This window comes from Siniperca chuatsi, linkage group LG2, assembly GCF_020085105.1.
Source record: "Siniperca chuatsi isolate FFG_IHB_CAS linkage group LG2, ASM2008510v1, whole genome shotgun sequence".
NCBI lineage: Eukaryota > Metazoa > Chordata > Actinopteri > Centrarchiformes > Sinipercidae > Siniperca > Siniperca chuatsi.
Genome location: NC_058043.1, coordinates 4058485 through 4080529, shown reverse-complemented (window position 1 = coordinate 4080529; position 22045 = coordinate 4058485). Strand labels below are relative to the sequence as shown.

The 22045-nt window shown below is 38.6% G+C and overlaps 1 protein-coding gene across 14 annotated transcripts in view; it reads right to left on the bottom strand.

The window, feature by feature from the left end:
• Window positions 1-22045, bottom strand: part of ptprt (protein tyrosine phosphatase receptor type T) — a 341042-nt gene that overhangs the window by 174821 nt on the left and 144176 nt on the right. For all 14 annotated transcript variants that reach the window (XM_044221198.1, XM_044221225.1, XM_044221272.1 and 11 more), the window contains exons 9-10: window positions 11383-11498; window positions 10709-10889 (exon numbers count right to left, since the gene is read on the bottom strand). In XM_044221198.1, coding sequence (XP_044077133.1) covers window positions 10709-10889; window positions 11383-11498 — 297 coding nt within the window. The remainder of the gene's footprint in view (window positions 1-10708; window positions 10890-11382; window positions 11499-22045) is intronic.

Genomic DNA, 22045 nt, shown 5'->3' with positions numbered 1-22045 from the left:
AGTAGAAGAGAGTAAGGAGCAAGGAAGAAAAAGAGAAATGGAGGAAGATTATGCATATTAAATTTCAGTTCCGTTTCTTATCATTAAATTCTATTATTTAGTGTGGCAAAATTTTCAAATATCTGGGAACTAACTCATCACAAATATTAAGTTACCCAAAATCTAATTCTGGGCTTTTCCCCTGTAAGGCAGAATGAGACCCGCTGCTTGCTGTACAAAATTGTATCATGAAGGACATTCACAACAATTAAGTATGACATGGGATTCCATTATATTTCTTATATTCTGAAAGGCAGAAGTCTTTTATATATATATATATATATATATATATATATATATATATATATATATATATATATATATATATTATATATATATATATATATAGTACTTTTGCTGATGAGTACTGAACTGAGAGGCACTTTCTGAAAATTAACTGTCCAAAGTGCTGCTGATTTACATCAAACACAGACTGTTGATTCTGGTTATATGAAACTAGACAAAGAAATGTAGCTGAGAAACAGATATTTAATGTGATACTTAATTGTACATTCCTTTTTTTATCATGAACATAGTTTCAGTTAAGCTGTTGCTGTGTTCATCAATTGTTCAATTACATGAAAATGTTGTTGATTATTGCTTTCTACTAAAAGTTCATCAGAGCGTCTGCTGGGTGTAAAATCAGCTTTTTGATGCTACAAAAGACACAGGGCAAGTTTAACTATGAGTTTTGACTCTCAGGTATTGCTGTAATATTGTGCAGCTCAGCTGTAATTTGTGGAATTGAACCAGTCTCATCCTAAGTTGAACAGGAGACAGAGAAGCTGTAATGATGCCATGTAGAGATAAATCTTGAAGCAGCCCTGTAGATGGTGAATAATGGAACAACTGCTGAGACGAAATGGCAGCAGCCATGGTGATTTTCTTGGGCTATGGGCACATTTTCTGACTCACTGCTGGGAGCCCTACATTCAAATCAAACTCATTTGGATGGAATACTTCAAACTAAAGGTCTATTAGCTTACAAAGTCAATTACTAATTCAATGTCAATGGACCAACTGTCTCCTGTCAGGGGAAAACTTTCACCTGATGTCTAGATGATTTCCAGTTTAGGGAGGCTCAGTGAAGTTTGTAAGTATTTGCACAGTGACACTTTTCTTCTGATGTGCTGGCTCTTTAATCAAGCACATTACACTTTAAATGAAACAATGACTTTGAGATTAAAGTCTCAACTTTAAGCTTTAATTTGACTACATCAGATAAGCACTATAGAAATTGTAATCATTTTTGTAGTCTCCCAATTTTAGGAGGGAAAAGTATTTAATAGGACAAAATAACAAACGTAATAAAAGTTTGCCATGTTCGATGGCAGATCTTTTGCGGTAAATGAAGTCTACGACCAACAGACATGTGGTATCCTTCCTGTTCATGGCCTGTAATGCAGCCATCTTCCCTGGTCTTCAGCATTGAAACACATGATGATGAGTTGGATTAAGGTTAGGACATATCAAGAGCATATGATTTACTCAGATTTCTTACTGTCACTGCAATTATTTGGTCCATGTGGTAAGAGACTCCAATGCACCAATGTTCCACCTACAATTAACACTCAAACTTTTGTTAGCTCTGCTGCGGATGAAGAACACCTGCCGAAGGCACATTTGAGCAGCAAATTGTTGGATTCATTTTGGTCCCCTAAAATTGAGAAGGACTATAGAATATACTGTATAAAACTGTATAGTGTGAGTATATAAAAACTGGATATCAGCACTTTTTGGAGTAAAAAAGAAAAGAAAAAGGAAAGTATCACTGCCCAAATACTTATGGAAAGCACTGTAGTTGTCTGTGTTTGTAGATATTTACTATGCAGCATCCAGAAGACATCACTTAGCAAATCACTGGCAGGGGGGAAAGGTAAATACCTGCTTGTCGGGTGACAGTACTGCACATTTCTCCTCAGACAGGTTTACTACTGCAGACACTTGACTTATTATAGTAAAATCTACCTAGTAACAAGAGTGTGCGTGCGTTTGTGTGTGTGTTTGTTTCCAGGAAGAGACAGACTTTCACACATCTTTATGAAGGCATACAGACAGGGAAGAGGTGTCAGACACCTTGTCAGGGAGTGAAGCTGTCAGTCAAACACACAAATGCACACAAAGTTACACACGCAAACTGACACACAGTTACACACATACGCATGCACAAACACACGCACACCTAGCATGAGGCCCATGAACACAATAGTTCTCGTGCACATACTGAGTGCACACACACACACACACACACACACTGAGGGGTGTGAATTGTTCTAAATGTTAAGGAGAAGGAGACAGACAGTGCCAGGAGGGACAACTGACTGCAATGTGTTAAAATGCACGTGTGTGGATTTTTGTGTGTGTATGCATTTCCTGCCTCTCCCTCTCATTTCTTATTTTTGTTCCTCACTTTCCTCTTTTCTTCATGATTATTCAGCACTTATTCAGGAATATCTTCTACCATGCTGTGATCTCTGACCTTTAATCTATTTGCTATTGGCTGTGCATAACGTTGGTGATGGAGGAAGCTTATTCTGCCGTTGCACTCACTGTAAGTCATTGTGGATGAGAGTGTCAGCTAAATGCCTGCAATATGACACAGAAACGAGTCTGACAATGGCAGGAAGCTTTTATTGCTCTTTGTCTGATGCACATCAACTGAAAAAAGCTTTTCGAAAACATCCTGAACATTCAGCCGTTCACAGCCACAAACTGAATCAAACAAAAAAAGATGGATGTGCCACAGCATTTCTTTTACTATTGGGAATTTGGTGCCATTATCCATCTTTCTTCAAAACGTCAAGGAGCTTTAAGACGACCTCCGATTTGGGGAGTTTCAAAGCCCTCCAGCTATTTTTCAAGCAATGAAACTGTGCCATGGACTGGCTTAAGATTTAAAGAATCACAAAGCAGACAGCACACAGTGGATAACACAAACTTTCATTGGAAAGCTCCATTGCTACTTACAAATCACTGCCCAGTATTCCAGTCTCAAAACCCCCTTTAAAACTCTTTATTTTTGAATGAATGGTCGCTGATATTTTCATTTCATTTCATATTTTGTGTTTGACAGCATTCTCAGAATAATCTTAAACCATCATATACATTTTTTGTGTGTATAAACTATTGATTTAGTCTTTTTGCCTGTAGTAAACAGTAAGACTCAACACATTTCATGGATATGTTGGAAAGTCCATGAGCTAGATACGAACTATCATGTAGGCATTTTACAATCCACTTTACGTTTGGGTCATAACACCTGACTGTGAGGCATACAAGGCTTTTTAGCAGTGTAGCAAAATTTGATGGCATTTTGCCTACAGATGGCACTAAAAGTTACAATAAATTTAAAAGGCCATAACTCTGTAGCCAATTCAGTCACTTAGTGTGACTCACTTGAAATTTTGCAGCTTTTACATACATCTGCTGCACATTCTTGGACACATCATCAGTGTTGTAAGAGAGTAGTGACATTTTTTTGAGAGTCATATAAACGTGTAACATACTGAATTACATACTTGAAATAACGACAGTATAGAAAACATCCTTGGACCAGAAAGTCAAGGGTCAATACCCCCACATGAACCATTGTGTCATAGATATGGAAATGTGCACATATATACACACACAAACACGAACCAACACACACAAACACACACACACACACTAGCAGACAGTCAGAGAGGCCTGACAGAAGAATATTTTGATGAGTAATTCCAAGGTGTTGATTAAGGCCCCAGCCTATGGAGCATATCAAATTACCCTAACAAAGAAACACAATTAGATGCTGCCATTTTTATTCAACACCTTATCACTCACTTTTATGTGTGTGTGTGTGTGTGTGTGTGTGTGTGTGTGTGTGTGTGTGTGTGTACGCTCATCGTTTATGATGTACAGTGTCTACCTGGATATCTGGGTGGTGCCTTTGTGTGTGGGGCTGTGTGTAAATGCATGTGAGAGACTCACAGTGTGTATCCTGACATCTGCTTGCTGCTTTCCAGGATGTACGTGACTGTGTGCATCATGACTCACACAACGTACCTGTGTATCCGCTGTGTATGTGTGCGTGTCTTTCTCTCTGTGTATATGTGTGTGTGTTCCTGTGCACCTTGGGGGCTGAGACAGAAGAAAACAGGCTTCATTGAAAAGATAACGGCAGCTGTAACACATTAATCATAACTTGATTAACTTCCACCGTGCTGCACAATGAATGGCCTGCTTTATTAAGCCAGCAATATCTCTCTCTCTCCCTCTCTCTCTCTCCCTCTCTCTCACACACACACACACACATGTGTGTCTTTCATTCTCTCTCTGACACTTTTTTTCTGTTCCTATGTTTCTATCTCTTAACCCCTATCTCTCTATTGCAATCCTTAGTTAAATTCAAATTGTCTTTACTGGCATGAAATTAATCTCTGCATTTCCTCTCTGGCTTTCATTTCTTTGGCTCTCTCTATCAGCCCCTATCCAATGTTTTTATTATATAACCAACAGACCTGGTTGTTTATATGTAAATTTTGACTTTTATTCTTTGTTAGTGTTTAGAACTTTGTAGCTGCTACTTGCGAGCAAAAGCTAATTAAAAAGTGATGCTTATTAGTGATGTTGGGAATTATTTGCACTACATGTAATCAAGATAGAAATGAATATTTTGCGGTTTCAGCAAGTTTGCCCTCAGTTTCTACATGTCAGTGAGTGTTTCTGTGTGAAGAGCCAAAAATGAGTGGTTTAGAACCAGTTTAAGTAATACAAAGGTGCAGTGCTAATACATTAAAACTTTGTTCTTTTCGTATTATAGTGATTCATGGCGGCCCGACCCCAAAGTATCTCTGTCCTAAACAGTATTTTTTTGTTTTGTTTTACTGTATATGACACAAACATTTGGTATGGTGAAGTCTTTTAACTACTTATTAGTTAATTTGTTAGGAAATATTTCAAATTGGTTCCAAATTAAAAGTATAAAGTAACCAGTTAAAAAGCAAAAAGTCAAGATCCTCACATTACATGACAACAGGATTCATTTAGACAATTTATTAGAAAACTGATCTGAAATAAAAATTGATTCAGCGTATATTTCACATTGTGTAAAAAAAACAAAAAACATTTAGTGTCATTAGTTATTTTGTAACAATAACATATTTATTTTTTTGCAAATTATGGATATCTCATTTTGGGATGAAACTCATCATTTAGTCTCATGTTCACATGTGAAAACATGGAATTATCTGGTATATCAATATTTTTACAAAGCCATTCTTCATGTTGTTCAAGATTTCATCATTGTAGAGGTTTATCCTCTCTGCGGACAAATAAACAGCTTGATGAAAAGCAAGCAGGCACTAATTACCAGCAGTGCTGCTGGACTGGATAAAGATTAAATTACACATTGTGACATAAGGATTACAGGACAGATCTGTATTAGTTATTATGATTTGAGACTGTATTTTCTTTGTTTTTAAAGGGGGAAAAAAACAGAAAACGTTTGCTCTTAAAAGTGTAAGCAGGTGTTTTGTATGAAAAGCTTTTTTTTTCAAAAAGCAGATTTTATATGAGTGAAACACCTTGTTTTTAACATGTTAAAAATCCTACTTTTGACATTCAAATATCACAGTATCATCGCCATAAAAAGCGTTGCAATAAACAGTACATGACAAAAAAACATGATGCTATAAAAAATGGGCTTGTAAAAGTCAAACGTGCACAATCACAATGAAATATTGGGATGAACATTTTCGTAGTTGTTCATTTAAACCAGATTTGTTTCTCATGCAAGCTTTAAAGAAAGCAAAACGCAGAGCAGCACCAACAATGCTTGGTTAATAAAATCTTTTTGTTTTATTTTTTTTTTTCACTTAAAACGTTACCTGGCCCTTTATGGGTTGAGAGCATTCTATGATCCTTGATATGCCAAATAAGTGGTTAAAATGATTAGAAGCACATAAACGATAAGTTCACGTCTACAACTAAATGCACTTTGATGAATTGCCTTTTTGAAAAGTGACAGCTGTACAAACAAAAAAATAACAAAAGCTGTTGTCTCTGACTTGTTTTTCTTCTACTGTGATCTTAGAAAAGACCCAGTGCTCTGAAGATAAAAGGATTATTAAATGTCAGTGACTGTGATTGTCCTTGGAGTGAGGAGACCATATTTCTCTTTAAAGGAATTGGGGTGTTTATAAGGATATAAACACATCACAAAAATATGGGATTTGAGATCAGTATTTTAATATTTAATATCTACTGTTTTACTTAGAAAAGTGGTTAACTATTGACAGGATATCTATCCTGATGGTGGTAGAAATAACATACTATTTTTATTGCTATTTGAACCTGTACTTTTTACACTAGTATAAGTAAAACAGATTTATAATATTTCTATTGAGACATTTCATAGCACCATTAATAATCTGGAAACCACATATGACTCATCATGCAAGTTCACCTGTAAACCAGCTGTGCTCAAGTACACTGGGCCAGTTCACTGACATTAGAAGTGAGTGAATAGTCTTGTTTTCAAATGTAGGTGTGCATTTTCTTTATCTGTCATCACTCTGTGCTGTTAGCTACTCATGTGCTACTCACATCCATGCAGACGGTGTCATGCTATTCCATTGATTGACAGTTGGTGGCAGTAATGAGACAATAAATATAACAATGCGCCTACAGAGGCAGGGGAGAAGAAGACATGTAAAGTAGAAAATATTTATGTAATTAATGCAAGATTTAAAATCTTTTTTTTGGAAATAGGCTCTGCAAATGCTTTATGAAGAAGGAAACGCATTCAACACGTTTATTAGACACACGCAATGTGTTTTGGTGTGTAACGCTGACTGTAATCAACGTTTATTTGTTTAAACACCACAGGGCACCTTTCAGTTAAAATTACTTTTTGATAACACTATCAAATGGCAAACACACTAAATAGTTGTGGACTAAATAGTAATAAATTATTATGGACACAACCAGCGAGTCTTGAGACAGCTGTAATTTGTTTTATGGCCACCAGGGACTGAGCATATTGGAGGTTCTGTCATCTTTAAACCCTTCTCATGAAGGACATTCAACTTTTCATATCAAGAAAGGCTCAAGTTTTACTAATAATATTAATGATGACTCCATTCTATTGAGGTTTGCTAGTAAGCCATTCCAGTGAGCCAGCATAGACAACGTTCCCAGCTTACTCCCATTCATTTACTGGGAGATGCTCAGTATCTATCATCTTCACTCACCTGATGATGTGTGTTATTATTGATCCCAATCTTAACTTCCAGCATCACATCACCACTATTATGAAGACAGCTTTCTACCATTTAAAAAAAACATTTCCAAACTTAGGAGTTTCCTGTCCCAGTCTGACTCTGAAAAATTGGTCCATGCATTCATCTCCAGCAGATTAGATTACTGTAATGCCCTTTTTGCAGGACTTCACAAAAAGACAACAGGTTGGCTCCAGCTCATTCAGAATGCTGCAGCCAGAGTACTAACTGGGACTAGGAAAATACAACACATGACACCTGTGCTGAAAACACTTGACTGGCTGCCAGTACAATACAGAATTGACTTTAAGGTAGTACTGCTTGTTTACAAGGCCCTAAATGGTATGGCTCCTAAATATATTTCCAACCTGCTCACTGGCAAGCCCAATCAGATCCCTCAGATCATCAAGCATCTCCTAAATGTACCTAGAATTAAAACAAAATCAGGCGAAGGTGCTTTTAGTTACTATGGTGCTGTTCTCTGGAACAAACTGCCTGATGACATGAGATGTGCTGCAACTGTATCTTCTTTTAAAAGCAGTCTCAAAACATTGTTTTTCACTCAGGCTTTTGGCAGTAAGTGTATGCGTATGTGTGTGTGTATGTGCATGCGTGTTTGTTTGTGGCTTCAAACTGTCTTTTGTCATTAGAAACAGATGGACAACAGGAGGAAGATGGAGTACAGGGACGAAAAACAAACATGAAGATGCACAAATACACACGGGCACACACTAAAGACCCCCAAATGTCTTTTAGGTAACAAGTGTCCTCAATACTCAGACAAAACTGAAAACATTAACCTCACAGTATGTTCAATTAAGTCTTTCAGTGCAATAGAAAACTATTATTACCCTCGTATTTTTGTAGGCATTTGAAAATGTGTGTGCTCTCCCATTTGTTTGTTTTACGTGGGGCTGTGCAGGTTCACACTGTCCATACACTCACTAAGAACATTTTTCAGTAAACTCTTCCTTAACTGACCTCCACCCACAAAAAGATTTACATCCTTGAGAGCAACACTTTCATCCAATTTAGCCATTTTACCTTTCTGACTTTTATATTTCTTTACACATTTGAACTTTTTAAAAACTCTGGGAGGCAATTAGCATTGTAGTGGCGTGCAGCAGAACAAAAGCAATCCGTTTCTAGAGTAAACATGGAAAATCTTCAACTTCTAACTAAGCATGGAACTAAGACAGAAGCACGATTTGCTGCAATAATGGATGTGTCAAATGAACAATGCTGGATGCCTGAGACAGCCAAAGCGTTTGTGACTTAACGTGACTATGCGTGTGTGTTTGTGTGTATGGTAATATGCTGTAAATCTTAAGAGTACAGCTTCCAGTAGGTAAAACAAGGACATGATTAAAACCTTAAATGTCCTAAAACCTGAGATTACTGTTAAAAACAAAAAAAAAGATGAGTCCTGTGTGTGAGAGAAAAGTAATTTTATATATTAATTGCAAATCCCTCATTTTGCCCCTTAACATATGTCAAAGTATATTTCTACATCATCAGCAACATTAAAAAGTATGAGGAAAACCTTATATGTGTGCGTGTAAGTGTGTGAGATGCTGCTTCATTTGCTGGAGCCCCAGCTCTATAAAGCCATAACCGTACAAACAGCAATTAGCCTCCGTGTGAACAATCGCTGTTCTGTTCCCTAATTACTGAATTACAACCAGGAGATTAACGATGGTTAAATAAAAAACAATTAAGAACAAAACAATTAAGAGTTTTTTTTCCTTCCCCCCACAGCCATTGCTACTCCCGAGTCATGTTAACTCTTTTTAAAGGATTCAGACAACTTGCAGTATGTGTGTTCAGCTAGTAAAGATGTTCCCCAGAAGCTAAATTCAGAGGATATTAGTTATGAGATCAGGAGAAGAGCAGCGAGCCCTGAGGAGGGTGGGAAAGAGATGAGAGACTTGGGATCATTAGAACGATGTTTTTATCCTGCTTATCAGGCATTGCTCTAATGGATTCGAGCTATTCCAGTTTATCGCAGGCATGTTGTTGAGAGAAATGTGAAGCATCAATGAATTATTAGTAGTAGTGGCTGGGGCAAACACTCTGTTCTGAATTAGTAGAACATGGAACCCTCTGGAAAGGAAACAGGAGTTTAAAATGTTGTTTTAAAATGATGTGAACTCCTAGGGTACATTTATATTTGAGGCATTAATAAAGTATGTCAGTACGTATTTAGCTTTTACTGGATGTTGCAAGGATTGAACCTGTGATCCTGTGATAATATACAGTACATTATAAATCTAATGTGTATCTTAATGCTTTCCTGTTCCCTTGAGGCAGTGTTTCAGTTACTGTAGCATAGGTAGGTGCTGTACTGTAGCAAACTTAAAAAGTGGTATTATAGTGGTATAGTTTTCATCATTATTCTTTAGGAGTCACGTTTCTGGCCACCCGACAAATGTGTGTCCAATATTCACTCTCCTTTTAGCTTTGGTTTGGTCTACTTCAACTCCTAAGACTGAATCGGACTCTTTCGCTGCTGGATGTTCCACCTTCTTCACCAGAGAGTTGCTAACTTTGTTTGTCTGTCTGATGGTGGGCAGGCAGCATAATTATTCAAGCTATTTAGGTGGAAACTGCAGGCAACAGGGTTTAATGAGAGCTTCTGAGATTATGTCACTGACTAAGTGTTTCTTAAGACCAAAACAATACAAAAACAAGAGAAATAAGAGGCTAAAACTCTCTAGAGCAGCAGTGGTGTGATATCTCTGTGTCACTATAAGCGACCTTTTTACTGGTTTCATTTGGTGTTCATATCAAAAACATTGATTAATGCAGGTTTAGCGGACACTTGAAACAGATAGTCCTCCAGGTTAGCTCAAGTTATGATAAATAACAACAAATGTAAGGAGCTGTTCTCCAACCTGCAATACACTGATACAAGCCCTCCTACCTAACATGTCAATAAAATGCTTGAAATGTAATTATGTTTACATGTGACGTGGTCTCAATACCTATGAGGTAACTCAAATGATTTTAGGATAATTTAAAAAGTCGAACTGCAATGGCTGTTTGTTTTCTTGCTTTCCCGAAATATAAAATCAAGATGATTAAAACCTAACATCTTAACACAACTTAAAAGGGCCTAAACTGCTGGAGACCAGTTTTCGTTGTTGTTGTAATTGTGTCTTTATATGCACTGCTAAACAATTATCCGTCCAATGTTTCTGCACTGCAGTTCCCAAAACAACCTGTCAATCACACAGTGTGGGACTCTGACGCCCTTTATCTTGTTTTTTCTGTTGGAGAAGTCTGAGTTTCTATAGGTGGCCAGTTCTCCTTGTTTATTCTAAACAAACTGCTGTTGCTGCTGTCAGAAATGTAAAATTAATCATTTTCATTTTTAAACAATTTGAATACATTTTTTATAAATGGTGGCTCACCATCCTCCTCTGTCTGTTTGACTATCTCCTCGCTCTCCTTGCTGCCCTCGGGGTTGGCCAGGACCAACCGCAGCCTGACCGTGACAAAGGGCCTCAGCCCCCTCAGGGTGTAATGTGACGACGTCTGGATCAACTCCTCTGCTGCAAACTCCTGCTGGTTAAACACATACTGGTACTGCACCTGGAAAACAGAGGGAGAGACATGACATTTATTCCACTGTAATTTGGTTAAAAACAATGATTACTAATGCAGAGCTGCCCTTATGTAATGCACTTGACCCTGCAATGCTTTGACAGAATTGCCAAGTAGAGAACGCTGTGTATTCACTGTGCAGGTCCAAACTGGGAATGTAAAAATCACACATGAACCTGAAGCAGTGGTGTTGCTAAATGTGCATCTAAAGGTTCAGCGAAACACCTGTGGACCAAGCAACTTATGATACGATATTGGAGTTTAGAGGTTGGAAGATGTGCACATTCACCTTTAGTTACAACACATAATAATTTCCTGATACCAAGACGTTCACTATTGCCAAAACATAACTTGACCTTTTACATAAAAAAGGTCAAATGTGCCACTAATTCTTACTTCTGTCACATAATGCCTGCATGGTGGAGAATAAGTTCAAGGTGAGTTTGTCATTACAGCACAAATTGTGACCGGCTGGGCGTACCGTCAGATTGTAGCTGTGGCAGCGTGTCACAGCATACCCAAACGTCTCCCATTGTATGGTCAGCTGGCGGGCTCTGACATCCACCACATTGACATTTTGGGGACCGTGGACTGGATCTGAAGGAGAGATGGACAGAAACAAAAGTTAGTTCTTCGGCTCAGCAGGAGACACAGAAGGTTAATACAAGGAGAGACTGCGAGCCACTGATTCCACTGAGTTGTCCCAGAGCTGTGCTTTGAAATTTACATTTGATCACCATGAAGACAGTTTTTGTTGTCAGTATTGCACCATCCAAATCCAAAATGTGATAACCAAACTAAAGCTTGCTTTTACATTGTTTCAAGCACACTTCATTCCGACTGTAAAAGTCATCCTTCACCATTTATTCCGCATCTCTCAAGCTGCACAAGACTCAAATTCCTCTCAATGAACTTCATATCACCATTTTTCATAAATTGGAGCAGAATTTTGACATTCAACAGAATCTGGTGGTGTATTTATTGAAACTCAGTGTCAGTAATTTGGTTCAGTGCCTTGCTTTGCTTTCATGGGACATGAAGGCTGTAAACAGGTTCACAGGTTCCAACCTGTGATCTATTAATTACTGGAAAGTCTGACCACTAGGCCATGCTGCATCATTACAGGAAAGCACAGATTCACAAGCCAGAGATTACAACAGAAGTCTCTGTATTGATCTGCAGACATCTGGAGTGGTTATTACTGTCTTCCCCATATGCCACTCACATGCACAAAGACACACCCACACACACGTACAAAACCAAAAAAGCATGCACTTACACGCACAACCAGCAACAGACTCAAACCCGTCCACACACCCACACATGGCCAAAACAACCACGTCGCACACACAGAATTGTTTCAGCCATATGTTGTTCTCATCCCCAGGTTTGTGTACCACGACTGACTGCACATTAACAAGCTTGTTCAAACCAATCTTTCTGTCTGCCTAATTAGTTTCCATCAGCTAACGATGGCAACCAAAACAGGTCACTGCATAATTAAAACCAATGAAAATGAAAACTTTACTCACAATGTGTGTGATCTCCAAAATCTAGAAAGAACAGACACCTACACAAGAGAAATTAGTTTTGGCATTAAAGTAAAAACTAATTTATTATGTCTGGTAATTGTTGGAAGAACAACTAATGAAAAAGTGACATTTGAGAGGATTCTGCTGTTCTCAAGAACTGAACACTACTAATTCTCAGGCAGGATTTGACACTTGAAGCTTTAAAATGTTTAAAAGGTTTTTAAACTCCTTTGGAGTCAAATGCTGGAGATAAATAACCCAATGCCCCTGTTGTTCTAGTTATTGTTTAAAGATGCTTTGCAGTGGGCTGATATTTACAAATTACATCTAAATTGTATAGTAAAGCTTTGTTGCATGAATGTTGTGTGTTTCAAATCTAAACCATGGCAAATGCTTTGCTTCTCAAAAAAATCAATGCAAGTTGAAGTTTAAATCATTTTGAACTGAGACAAAATCTGTCCATCAGGAATACTTTGCATAATTTTTCACTTTTTCTGATGCCTCCTAAAATAATTAACCTCGTAGACTTAAAAGGAAACTTAATCCTTAATTTAACCCCAAAATATTGTGCATGAGGGCAGTTGAGTGTATTATAAGATTGTTCAAACAAGCTGCTTACAGTAAATGTAAGATCAGCCTAATGAGACAAGATTAAACAACGGCACCATGGATAAGCCATCTTAGAGGCCGTCTGAGACAAGAGACAAGTGTTTTGGTTGTCAGTGTGTGTATATGTTTGTGTGTGTGCCTGAAGAAGGGGAAAAGCTATAAGCTTAAGGATGAGAATGGGGGTTAGCATCCCTGCAAATCTGAGATATCTTGTCCATTTGTGTTCTTGTATATATGTGTGTGTACTGCATTCAGAGATGTATGCATTTGTGAGTTTGGGTGCAGACTTTAGGCTCCCTGGGGTGCTTTATGGTTTAAAGAGTCTGTGTTTCTACTTAAAAGACCAAAGCCTATAAAGTAATCTACCATTCCTGGATAAGACTGCGGCAGACTGACATTTGGCAGCCAGGAAAGCTGCAGGGGGGAAGTGATATAACCAATGTATAACCCAATCCTCAGGTCACCACAGCAGGCAATATGCTTTCACACAGCCCACATACTGCCCCCAGAAAATAGGACTTTACTGCACCTGACTTATGACAGATGGGCTGACGGCCTCGGCTTGCTGTGTTTCAATTTTATTAAAGAAAAAAATGAAGCATGTCATCATGCAAACACGTCCTCATACCTAAACGACCAAAACGACATGTATGACCGCTGGAAAGTACCAGCGACAGGCGTCCCAGACCTTATACATTATGTTATCAGAATCAGAATCAGAAATACTTTATTGACTTTAATACTTCTTTTGCTACAGCAGCTCACTATCACATCAGTGCACACAGGAATAGAAGTACTAAGCAAAAAAAAATAATAATAATACACTTTAATACAGGTCAGAAAATAAATTAAGTACCAAGTGGGTATAAGTATAAAATAAAATAAGTGTGAAGTACTTATTTTATTTAGTCATGTGACGTTAAACACATGGTTAACGTTGTGGAACGGTCGCAGTTTGGTTAGGTTTAGGCAACAAAACTACTTTGTTAGGCTTAAGAAAATTGGGTTCAAATAAGTACGTTAGTTACATAAGTTAAGTTATATACGTAAGTTAATTTATCTTCCCGGACTGGGAGCTCAGAGCCCGGGCCTGAAAACCTCCTCCTCCCGGCGGTCCAAAGCTCCTGTGCTAGCAGTGTAAACACCAACACTCCCCCAGTGTTCAGAGTTCCCAGTCCGGGCAGAGTCAGCTAATAGTCAGTAAGCTAATAGGACCGCTAGCTGCATGGCTAACTGAGCTAACTAGCTAATGGCAGCTACAGTTAGCAGCCGTTAGCGGTTACTTTAAAGCGATCTGTCCAACAGGAAACTCCATTAATCATCAAAAGTTGAGGCAGAGCAGCCGGGGGACAGAGGGAAAACAAAAAAAAAAAAGAAATGCAGGTGGTGCTGCCCCTTGGCTGAGGGGCTGCATAAAGGGCCAGTATATTTTTTTTAAACTGTGAATTATGTTAAGTTACTCTAGTGGAATCTTAGAATAAAAATTTAGAGCTGGAAATGAGCATAATAGGTCCCCTTTAAAATGTGATGGGCAGATGAACCTTGAGATTTGATTACAAAGTCTAAGCTTCTAATGTTAGAGTCAAAAGATCAAATTAACTTAAAATATACGGGATAATAATGATGTGGTGTAACAATGAGCTGGAGAAGGTTGGTTTACACAATGCAAAAAATAATTGTATAAATTTAAAATAAATCTGCCATGTGATAGACTGGCAAGCTGTCCAGGGTATAACTTGTCTTTAACCCAGTGCATACCGGGATAGCTCCAGCCCCCACAACCCTCAACAGGATTAGCGGTTAGAAAATGGATGGACAATTGGACAATGGAATTTATGAACAATAATAACCAAAAGAAATTATATATATTTAGTACAGTAGATGCCTTTATGACAGCCTGCTCAGAAGCGTAAATATTTTAGTGGGAAACAAAAACTGAGAAAGACCTTATTTTCAGAGTGAAACTCCTCAAGAGAACAAATGTGAACTAACCTGTAATTATGCATGCTTAAGCAGATCAAGCGATGTGCCTATAATGGACGCACACACTGTAATTCCTCAATTACAGAGACATAATCACTCATCATTCAGCCGGAGAGAGAGAATGAAATAACCAGCTTTCCACAAGATGGCAATAAATCAAAGCTCCTCTCACTGCAATGACTCTCGTTTCTGCAAAGACTCAAACCATGTTAGCTAAATCATATTTATGGTCGAAGGTCTGGAGAGGAACAGGCCAAAAACAACAAATAGCAGCCAACCAAATCCCTCTCGCAAACCATCAGTACCACCTACTTAATCCAGTGGTCTTTCAGTTGGGTATGATGGAAGCTAATCTTTCAGATAATCTGGCTAGGGCTCAGTTGGAGCCCCTCTAAACAGATTGCCAATTTCTGTTTGGAAAACACTGTGGCGGGGGTGGGGGAGGTCAATTCAACAAAATGAAAACGAACAAGACACAAAGATAGCAGAGATTCCACCAGTAAAAAATAACATAATTATTAAAATTAAGTTTGATGCTTCAATAAGTGTTTTGTTGTATTAAATACAGTCATTGGCATTGCTGCACAATCACACAATTGTTTAGAGATTATCACCTACCACCAACAATTCTAATGCTGTTCCAACTGTGGCCACTACGTGAAAACAGCCGCACAGCACAGCACTGTACCCCAGGGTTTGGTATGCGACTTTTGTTTCTTCTTTTTAAACTTGAGGTCAAATCAAAAACCCATTAAAAACAATGTTTTCTGAGAATTGCAGATGGAGGGAAAGACAGAGAAAGAAGACAGTTGGAGATGAATGGAGTAGGATGGAGAGAGAGATGCTGAGAGAGAGAGAGAAAGAGAGAGAGATTGGGAGGAAGAGAGCAGGAGAGGTTATTTGAATTATAACTCTGTTTACATCGCTAGGTCGACTATGGTGTCTCCCAGACTGCCCTTGGTCACGGCAAATACTAGATTTGCCACATCATCTAAATTATTCTCTCTTCCTCGTCTTCCCTCCTCTCTTTCATCCATATCCTTCTAAATTCTTCTTTCTCAGTCAATTTTAACTTTTTCTTTGCATCCATTCTAGAGCTCTCTAAACCCACTTGCACATCAAAGACTGATCATGACGTGGATATGAAAAGACTGACATACATTAAGAAGTAAAAACAAACAGTGACAGAAAAGTTCAGCAGAAGTTGATTGAAGTATGTACAAAACTAACAAATTGGATGGGGAGATGGATGTATGACTGATAGATGATCAGTGAATGGATAAATGCACCAATGGACAGATGGAAAGAAAGGAGAGGTCAGTAATGCATGCATGGAAGAAGAACAATCATAACTCCAGAGGGACATAGGCCCAGCACTGGGCGAGTCGTCCCCATTAGTCAGGATGGGTCAAGGGTTGGCATGTTAGCTATCACACACTGTGAAAGGGCAGTTTAGATGGCACAGCTGGCGCACAATGGGACAAGGCCAAACAGTGAGTCATGTTGCAGCCAGACATGGTCTCCCTCTCCCTGTGGTGGACCAGGGAATACAAGTGGCCCTTGATATGCCCATTAAAAGGACAACAGAGGCTTTTGCTGGCCAATGGCTTGAGAGCCTACCACTACAAAACAACATAAACTACAAATAGCAGTTGACTATCAAGACGACTACTGTTGCTCTGTTACAGTATCACAGCAGTGCAGCATGCACTATGTGGCTTGCTCAAGTGAATAGGAAATTATTGGCTGCAACTATTGCTACAAGGGATCACAGTGCCTTCTCACCACTGGGCTACACCATCTGCAAAAAAAACAACAAAAAAAAACAAGGCCTACAATTTTATATCCACTTTCAAGCCCCTATGTGGAGACATTTTATGTGATTATACCATCTTTCAAATTAATCTGAAATTTTTCATTGTACAAAAATGAGACAATCCAGGTGGATGTTGCTTAAGTCTGTATCTGTTCTTAGTGTGCTATGGACTTATCAGTGGACAAACCTAAATGTACTGCATGCATGATGCTTTTGCATCTGGAAATTAACTGCAGTGCACACAGTGCGTGAGCGTGGAAGATGGAACTGGCGCTGATCCCCACATGTCTATTATATGATAATACCCATGGTTAAATGTATAATAACCAAATCCAGGTCTTTCAGTACTGGGATTGACTTTTCCTTGACTTTTCTACAACTATAGGCTGAACTATCTGTGATCATCTACACAGTGCCGGTTAACAAGCATATGTGCCGGTGGACAGTACCAATTCCCTGCTGATTTGACCTGAGGTAGAGATAAAGTTGTTTTGCCTGCCTTTGAAAGTACTTAAGGGCCTATTGGATGTTTTGGCAGGTAGATATCTAGTTCAGGCGAGAGCCTAGTGAAGCATTGTGTTTTGGGATGCCTTCCTGAATCTGATGGATGAACAGCAGAAATGGAGCCATTAATCCAAAGACTTTAGGGAGCTGTTCCAGGGAGAAGAGAGGAGGGGAGGAAAAGGAGGAGTGGAAATCAATCTTGCTGCCTCCCTACGCTCCCCATCCTCCTCTGTGTTGCTGTCCTGTTCCTTTTGTTTTTGTCTTATTCTTTCCCCATCTTATTATTTTTAAATATGTTCCTTTGTCGTCATTTAATTGTTTTATTTTCTTTTTTTATTATCTTTTGGCCTCACATATTTCTTTTCATAATGTCTTCTCTGTCTATCTGTTTTATCTTTTCTCTCATCAGTTCTCCTTCATCCCTCCTTGCCCTTTCCCATCTGCCTCTTGTGCTCTTTCTCCCATATCGCTATCTCAATCACTCACTTACCTCTCATTTACCATCCCAGTTTTTCACCGCCTTTGCTCTTAAATTCTAAATCACAACTTTTACATGACTTCTCATCTTAAATTAAAGCTCTTCTAAGACACGCTTAGGTAAACATTTGGCTTTTTGTGAAGATGGAATCCATTGGCTGTGTCAAACAAGCCTTCTGGTAAAATCCTATGGCATTCGCAAACTTTCTTGACAATCTCTTACTCAATGGTGATTTTCCTTGTCTAGAATACTTATGTACTTAATACATAAAAATTCATGATGATGATTAGAAAACCTATAATGGACCTCAGGAAGAATAGTGAGTTGTGAATAGTTGCTGAGGAAAAGTAGTTTTTTGCTGATATTATTTCTCTTAGAGACACTGGTCTGCAATCTTCTCTCCATTTGGTAAGCCATTTTAATCATGCACCACTGTGAATGGCACAGCTCTTAAAAAAAGGTATGAGAGAGGTAATGTGACTTCCTAGATGGATAATGATTCTACGCCACACCCCTATATTCCAATTCTTATGCATACTAGAGCATGCTGCACCGACTGTACATAGCAAAAACAGGGGTGCAGGAGAAATACAAATTGGTACTGAAAAGTGTATTTCTCACAAAAGTACCGTGACCATGAGATCATTGTTATGGCAAATTAACTATGGTTAAGATGACCTTGTTAGGCGTTGGATACAGTTACTTTGTTAATGGCATTATAAAATTCAGTTTTTAAAATACCAATAGAACAAATTTGGGAATGTGCATTGGTAAGAATCTGGTGAGGGATCACATCCTAGTTGCAGCACTAGTTATTCCTGGGGGGTGGAAGGGCCATTTCAAGGTCGTAGAAAAAGGAAAATGTGCGTTAAAAAAATGACTTTTTAAGGGGTATGTTTTGGTCACTTGTGGTACATACTTTTACTTTTGAAGGCACAAATGGTCAGGAGACAAAAATTTACTCATATAACAGGGTGATGTACTGTTGATGAATGGAGTACTGCAACAAGCTGATGTACTCCAAAAGGTATAATTGCACTCCACCTTTTTCTAAGAGTGTGAACAAAAATAGCAGGTGCGCTTCAATACGCCCTCAATGGCCTTACCCACATGACCTAGCAATTTGTGCTGGCCTTTTCAATTGTGCCATCAAAATAGAGCCCTTTGTCTCTTTCTCTCTCTTCACTGCCTCTCATGCCTCTGCTGTTCTCTATCTCTGTCTGGCTTTCTGTGGTTTGGATTTTTTTCCATTTTCTGTATTCACAAAGACCTAAAAGGCAACATAAAAAAACGAGAGTAAAAGAAGAGTCAGTGTCAAAGAGAAAACATGGAGCTTCCCTCTGGGAGAAACACAGCAGGGACAACTTTCTGTTCTGTGCGTAGAGAAATTACATATTACCAAAGTTACACTGGCCAAAGGCTAGAAATACAATTAATACTAGAGATCCTAACAGCTCCCACCACTACAACACACTCACATACACACAATCATACACACATGCCTGAGGCTCGTGTAGCTTCAGCATTAGCTGTGTGACCATTGATATGTTGCAGAGGTTGCACTTTTAATCTGCATCCTCACACCGAAAAAATAACAGCCTAACCTCTACCTAAACACACACGCACACGCACGCACAGAGGCAAGCTCTCCCGTGACAATGACCCTCCGAGGCAAACAAGTAAGATCAGACGAAACCCCTCATGGATGCTTTTGCCCTCCTTGGATTTTACAAAAGTGCATGTGTGTTGTTTGTGTGTAAAGTGCACATTTGTTTGTTTGTGTGAGGGGTTTTACGGCACTGAACTAAAGTACCTATAGTTCCTTTCATATAAATAACACGTATGAGTCCACATATAGAAACACAGCAACACACACACGCATTCCCTCCTCACCAAAGCACATAAGGACATTCTTAGATTCACCTCATTAATAAAAATAAAAGTGAAGTATGTAATATTTCATCTCTGAAGTACCTCAATAGCACCCTCATCAAATGATCAGCCTCTTAATCATGACAGCTTTAAGAATGTCATTAAATTGGCTCATTGCCTCCACACACACACACACAGACATACACACACACACCACACACAACCAGAAGTTCTACACTACTTTGTTCTTTTCAGAGAAGGCATTAACGTCACCTTAATCGACACATGTACAAACAGATGTAACAATTAAATGCACAGAAACACACAAACAAATAACCTAAAACATATAAATACAGACCAAACTCATCCTGAACACACACACAAAAGCAGCAGTAGACAAGGCGACACCCTGTAGCTTCGTGACTTGGATAAATTGGATTAAATCGACTAGTACCAGATGCCTTTTAGTGGATTTTAATTATGTCTCCCTGCATGGAACCAACTACTGAGAGTTAAACCATAATTCACAACATCTGACTTAATGGCAGAACTCCTTTAACTTTGGAGCACAACTAAAGGCCATTTTGCCCCAAGACTTTCAGCTCTCAAAAGTAGCTTGTAACTTTTAAGGGAGAGAAAAATAACTTCATCGGGACAAAGAAATTCCATGTATATAATTAATATAAGTAAGTTAATATATAAGTTAATCTGATTTTTGAACTTGCACATTGAAAATCCACATTATTTAGTTTTCATCTCTGGTGCTAAGTGCTCTTCTATGTGCTTCTTTGTACTGCGGTTTCACCCTGCACTTCAGGAACATTACCTGTCATTCAAATAAAGTAAGCATCATTGTGATGTCTTTCTTTGGGTTTTCTTATGACACAGTTACATTTTCTGGGGCTCTTTGTCTGTTTGTCAGTTAGGCCATGGAAGCTATTAGTGTTGCTACTAACCACTGATTTTCTTGATTTTTATTTAAAAAAAACCCAAACACCATAAAGACTACAACAATACTTTTCTGTACATTACATATTATTTCCTGTCAGATACAATGTCTTTAGAGAACTATATATGGCTTGAATTACAACAAAACACGTTACTGGTGCTGTACATAAATGTTGCAGATTTCTACTACAGGACCCAATCTTTGACAAATGGCAGGATAAATGTTGTCCCTTCAAGCACCCTCCTAGCCCACGTGCCACTGAGCAAGACACTGAATCCCTACCAGCTTTAAAGTTACTGTTCTATAGGAAATCTGACCTCTAGCAGTGGGGTAAGTGAGAACACAATGCTTTATTGATCTCTAGTGGGGTCAATAAAGCTTAACATCATACTACACATGTAGAATTGCAGTACTGTGACATCTTCCATCTTCAGCAGAATGGATACAGGGTGAATGTATATTGTGATATCATAAGCAAGAAGAAGAATGCTCTGAGCCAAAACCATGTAGTAATGTAATTCAAAATGGAGCATAAAGGAAATCTATGTCAAATCCTGCTTTATTAATACCATCGCTGCCTACAGGCATGGAAGGGACAATTGAGTTGTAGCAATTTGCAGAATGAGGGGGCCAGAGAAGGGAGGGCCAAAGGGATACTGAAGAGTGGGAAGAGAAGGAGGGGTGCTGAGGATGAGACAGTCTTATTTGCGGGAGGGAGAGGTGGAGACAGAGCAAAGAGGAGTTAGAAAGGAAAAAGAAGAAAAAGCAACTACAAAAAGAAACACAATGAAGGGCAGAAGAAGAAGAATGTATGTAAACATGAAGTGAAATATGAAAGTGGAAATACATACGAGTGATAAGAGGTCAAAAACAAGGCTGATAAAAGAAAGTACAAGGGAAGAAAAGAAAAAAAGACAGAAAGCGACAGAGAGGAATAGAGAGAAACAGAGAGCTAGAGGGGATGACGGAAAGATTTAAAGCAGTGATATAATGAGCCAATTGATGGTGAGGCCTAGGGTTAAGCACCTGAAGCCAGCCAGTAATTGGCTGAGAAAATCTGAGTGACAGACAGAGAGAGAGAGATGGAGACATGAAAGAGAGATGGAGGGAGGTGCTGAACATATTCATCTTTAGATAAAAAATGTCATTGTGGCTGGGAAAGTGGAGGAAAGGATGGGAAATGCTCAAGGGCGTAAAATAAAGGCATTAATACAGTTGCTTGTTACAATAATGTCACTCAGCCAATCCGTACCAGTCAGATTATATTATGAAAGAAAAATGCCTTTTTCTTCAAAACTCCTCAAGAGATACCTCCAGTGGGTCTTGTGTTATGAATAATCTTTGAATTTTTTTTCCTTGATCACTAAAGCAGCATCCCTCACAGGGCTTTTCAGGGCTGGG